Here is a 4,022-nt window from a genome sequence, read left to right as displayed (position 1 = left end):
GGAGTTCAATTAAAATAAATTATTCCAAAATACTGAATATGCCACACGACAAATTTTAAATAACAATACCTTGTCTTTAGCTATGTTTTCTTGACACGCTGCACATTTTGGAGTAGAAGAACTGTAAAAATAAATAAATAAATGAATGAATTATATTTATCCTGTTTTGAATTTCCAGATTATAGCAGGATTCTGAGTCCTTTGCAAAAAATGAAAGGCCCTCTGCTCAAAAAAAAAAGATTCAAATAATTAAAAATAGTTTTGATTAAGTATATACACACAGTTCACTACAGTGAACTTAGTATAGAATGAAATGGAACAAAATGGGCTAACATTCAGAAAATAACCATTTTTTCAAGAAAATTTCAAAATTGAGGAAACAGTTTAATTCAAACTTAACATACCATGGAAGTTTAATTTTTACCTGTTAACAATCAATTAACTTTCAGCTGCATGAAACTGAACACACTCTCCCTTTGCCATGGGTTTTAATCTTTCAGAAAAAGTATTATGCATTAATATTATGTGTTCATATATATTCAGTTGTGATGGTTTTGAATGCAAAATATTTAGGTCTTCTTTTTTCTTCATAAAATAAGCTGAAACTTTTGTTCATCTACCAGAAGACATGAAGAAATATGAACAGCTATGTTTGCTAAAACCATTCATCCCCTTTATCTGGTGTTGCAGAGGAAAGGGAAGTGGAGAAAAAACCCATATCATAATGTCTCTAGCCAACTCCGCAATGCTTTATATGGAGAAATGCCTAATTTCTGCATCAGATGCCTGATCTATGGCATTCTGGTTACTTCTCAGCATGCAAAATTATTACTGGCATCTATTAAATTATCCAACACTTTTTCTAACGCAGATGTAATTTCACTAAATCTCCTAAGACAGTGAATTCTACAACATTATTAACAGCATTAAATATTTATTTTAAAGAAATCTAAGTTCACCTCATTATCCTTTGCCTCTCACTTTTCCATATAAACTTTTCTGGTGGATCAATCCCTACTCCTTCCCATAGATGAACTGTTGTGCTGTATCTGTCTACTCTTTGACTTGTAATCTCTTAGGTAAATGAGGAGGCAGAGTAGCCCAGTAGATAAAGAACTGAACACAAAAGTCCTTGGTTCTAGGGCAGTGCTTTCCCCTGGGTGCCCATGAGCAAATTCTTATCCTTCTGTGCTGCACTTTCTTAGTCTATAAGATGGGGCCAATGACACCAGCATCCACTGTAAAGTGCTCCGAGCTGCATGGAGGAAGAGCATTGGATAAGAGCCATCAATTATTTTTGTAAAATGACTCATTACTAACAGTGTGGGTCAGTGGAAAGGCCCGACTGTCACACTGCCATTCACAGCCTTTTACTTCAATCAAATCCCCTCCCTGACCAATGCTACTCCTTGAAATTGTTCACCGTATGTAAATCTCAACATACTGCTGAACATCTTCATTGTCTCACAACTTCCAACCTCTTTGATATTTTTCTTAAGAGGAGGCAAACAACTGTGGATACTGTATTCTACTGGAGGGCATATACAGTTTAATACAATGTCATCATTCTCTAGCTTTTACCGAATGCTCTCAGGCATTCGACTTGCTCTTTTAACTGCTGCTGCATACTGAGCAGACATCTTCACTGAGTTATCTACAACGACTTGCAGTGCCTTGTCCTCAGATGAACCTGACAGTGCAGAAGCTGCTAGCACATAATCAATGTGTACTTAGTAATACATGGGCACTGGATGGGAAATACCTATCAACATTTTAAATTACATTTTAATACCCATTTCATGACACGTTTCATTCATATATTTCAAAAGACGATGTAAACCTGAATTTTAATAAAGTCTCCAATGACCACTTAAACAACCACTTCAGGAAAAGACACGCTGAGAATAAATAATAGAACAACAGAATATTTCTAAATAGAAAATTAATGTATAAAAAAGGCCAATGTTTGGTTTATCCATCCCAAAAAGAGGATTTTACAAATTTGATTGGAAAGATAAAATTGCATATATAGTATAACTGCATTGTAATAGGCACATATGTGCACATTTCACAGCGGGAAAGGAAATTTGCCCAGATAGATCTCTGCCATGCCAGAATCATTACTGCTTCAATTGCTAAGGGTTTGCTTCTTCCATCTGTACACATTCAAGCATGCTGCATATTTGCCTTTCTATTCTTTCTGTGCTCAGTTATTAACCACAGCAGATGAATGCACATTCGGAAAGAAATACTAGATTTTACAGCACATGCTACACTTTATCAAAAAATATACAGACAATGAAAAACCCTGTTTCTTATTTATTTTAAATCTGATGCACTAAAATCGGGGGGGGGGGGGGGGAGGGGATGTTTAGGTAAAAAAAAAGGGGGGGGGGGGGGGGGAGAAATGATCATTTAAATGCAATTAAATGCAGTAGCATGTGATTTACAATGTCTAAACTAATGCTGTATCCCCAAAATGAAACAGTCAGAATCATCACTGGGAACAAACAGAAGGTTCAGAACTCCCAAAAATCAAATCTCAGCTCCCTTACTGCTATAGCAGATTGCCCTCAGCAAGCCCTTTTCCTTCTGTAAAGCATTCCCATCAATAAAAGATGGATATCACTGTTTACTTTCTCTCTCACAACACTTTGGTCAGGATCAAAATTTATACAGTACTCTGAGTAGGATAACTCATATTATTTGCATCAGATAAAGTTAGAAGTAATACCAAATACTTACTTGCCTCCCAGATCTGATTGTATCTTTAAACTGTTCCTCAGATATTTCTTAAAAAGCTGGAATTTTTTTGGCTTTCTATTGTTGTTGGTATTACCAGGAGCATCTCTCAGTTGCATCTCTCATAACGTTCAAATAAAAATAAAAATCAAGAGCATTCACTGTTACCTCACTCCCTCACACTACACTCTTCATCATATAAATTCTTTTCCATGCCTCACAAGATGGCAATACAGGCACTCATTCGTACTACTTTCCATTTCAGTAAGTTTCAAGCATATTAGTGTAAGAAGCAGCACGCACCTTAACAAGGCATTCATGCAGGTTTCACAGTATCTGTGTCCACATTCAGTCTGTTTGGGATTGCACAAAATGAGGCGACACTTTTCACATTTGTACTTCTCCTCCACTACATTTACAAATTTCTCTTTGTAACCACCTTGTTCTGGAACGTAAATCGATGCTGCAGGGCTACGATCAGGATTTGCCCTTTGTTGGACCATCTCTACTGATATAGGGGGGTCAGGTTTTTTACTGGTGTCCATGCTCTGAGAGAGAGAAAAATCTGTGAAAGGAAAAAGGAAAAAAGCATGAGAAACTGCTCTAAAAATTACTCTGTGTACACTCACACACATCTTGCTCTTTCTATAAACATGTTAAATTAGTTTCCCTTGATGCATTTACAAACATAAATAAAAAATTCACACCACCATAATATGTATGCAGTGTTAATATATTTGCATAATGTGTTAAAATGGGATAAATCTGTAAAACTCCTTTTCTTTTTGCAAGGGAGCTGCAAAAATTCTGATCCAGTAAGTAAAGCCTTAATTAAATGTGGAGACCATAATGAAACTGGATGAAGGAAGTGATGAAAGATGCATATTCCTCCTCAATCTACAATGAAGTGTACTGGTACTGGCACAGCTGGCCCTCAGGTACTACTCTTAGTTTTGGCCAGAAGCAATGGACACAGCCTTCTGCTACCCTTTATGCAGCAGCTTAGGTACAGAAGAATCACAGTGTGCGCAGAACCACATGGCCATACCCCTAAGCCTATTAACACTCCATCCCCTCCATGGCAAGATGAGCATAATGACTGCAGAGCTCTACTGTAGGTGGTACAGCTTGTGTGAAAGCCATACAACTTCTCCACTGCTTGCCTTTTTTACCATCGTTGTAACCTTTTTCCATCTATTAAACACCTTCCAAGTTTCAAAGATCAGGTTGCATCAAGTCTAGTCCCTGGGGAAGGTAAATCCACATAACATGACTCAAGG

At 37.0% G+C, this 4,022-nt stretch overlaps 1 protein-coding gene across 13 annotated transcripts in view; it reads right to left on the bottom strand.

The window, feature by feature from the left end:
• Nucleotides 1-4,022, bottom strand: part of TRAF3 (TNF receptor associated factor 3) — a 92,521-nt gene that overhangs the window by 35,493 nt on the left and 53,006 nt on the right. For all 13 annotated transcript variants that reach the window (XM_025197176.1, XM_006018028.3, XM_014517091.2 and 10 more), the window contains 2 exons: nucleotides 3,046-3,307; nucleotides 70-121 (listed from right to left, as the gene is read on the bottom strand). In XM_025197176.1, the coding sequence (XP_025052961.1) occupies nucleotides 70-121; nucleotides 3,046-3,287 (294 nt within the window). In that variant the 5' untranslated portion in view covers nucleotides 3,288-3,307. The remainder of the gene's footprint in view (nucleotides 1-69; nucleotides 122-3,045; nucleotides 3,308-4,022) is intronic.

This window comes from Alligator sinensis, unplaced genomic scaffold, assembly GCF_000455745.1.
Source record: "Alligator sinensis unplaced genomic scaffold, ASM45574v1 scaffold85_1, whole genome shotgun sequence".
NCBI lineage: Eukaryota > Metazoa > Chordata > Crocodylia > Alligatoridae > Alligator > Alligator sinensis.
This window is presented reverse-complemented; position numbering and strand designations above follow the sequence as displayed.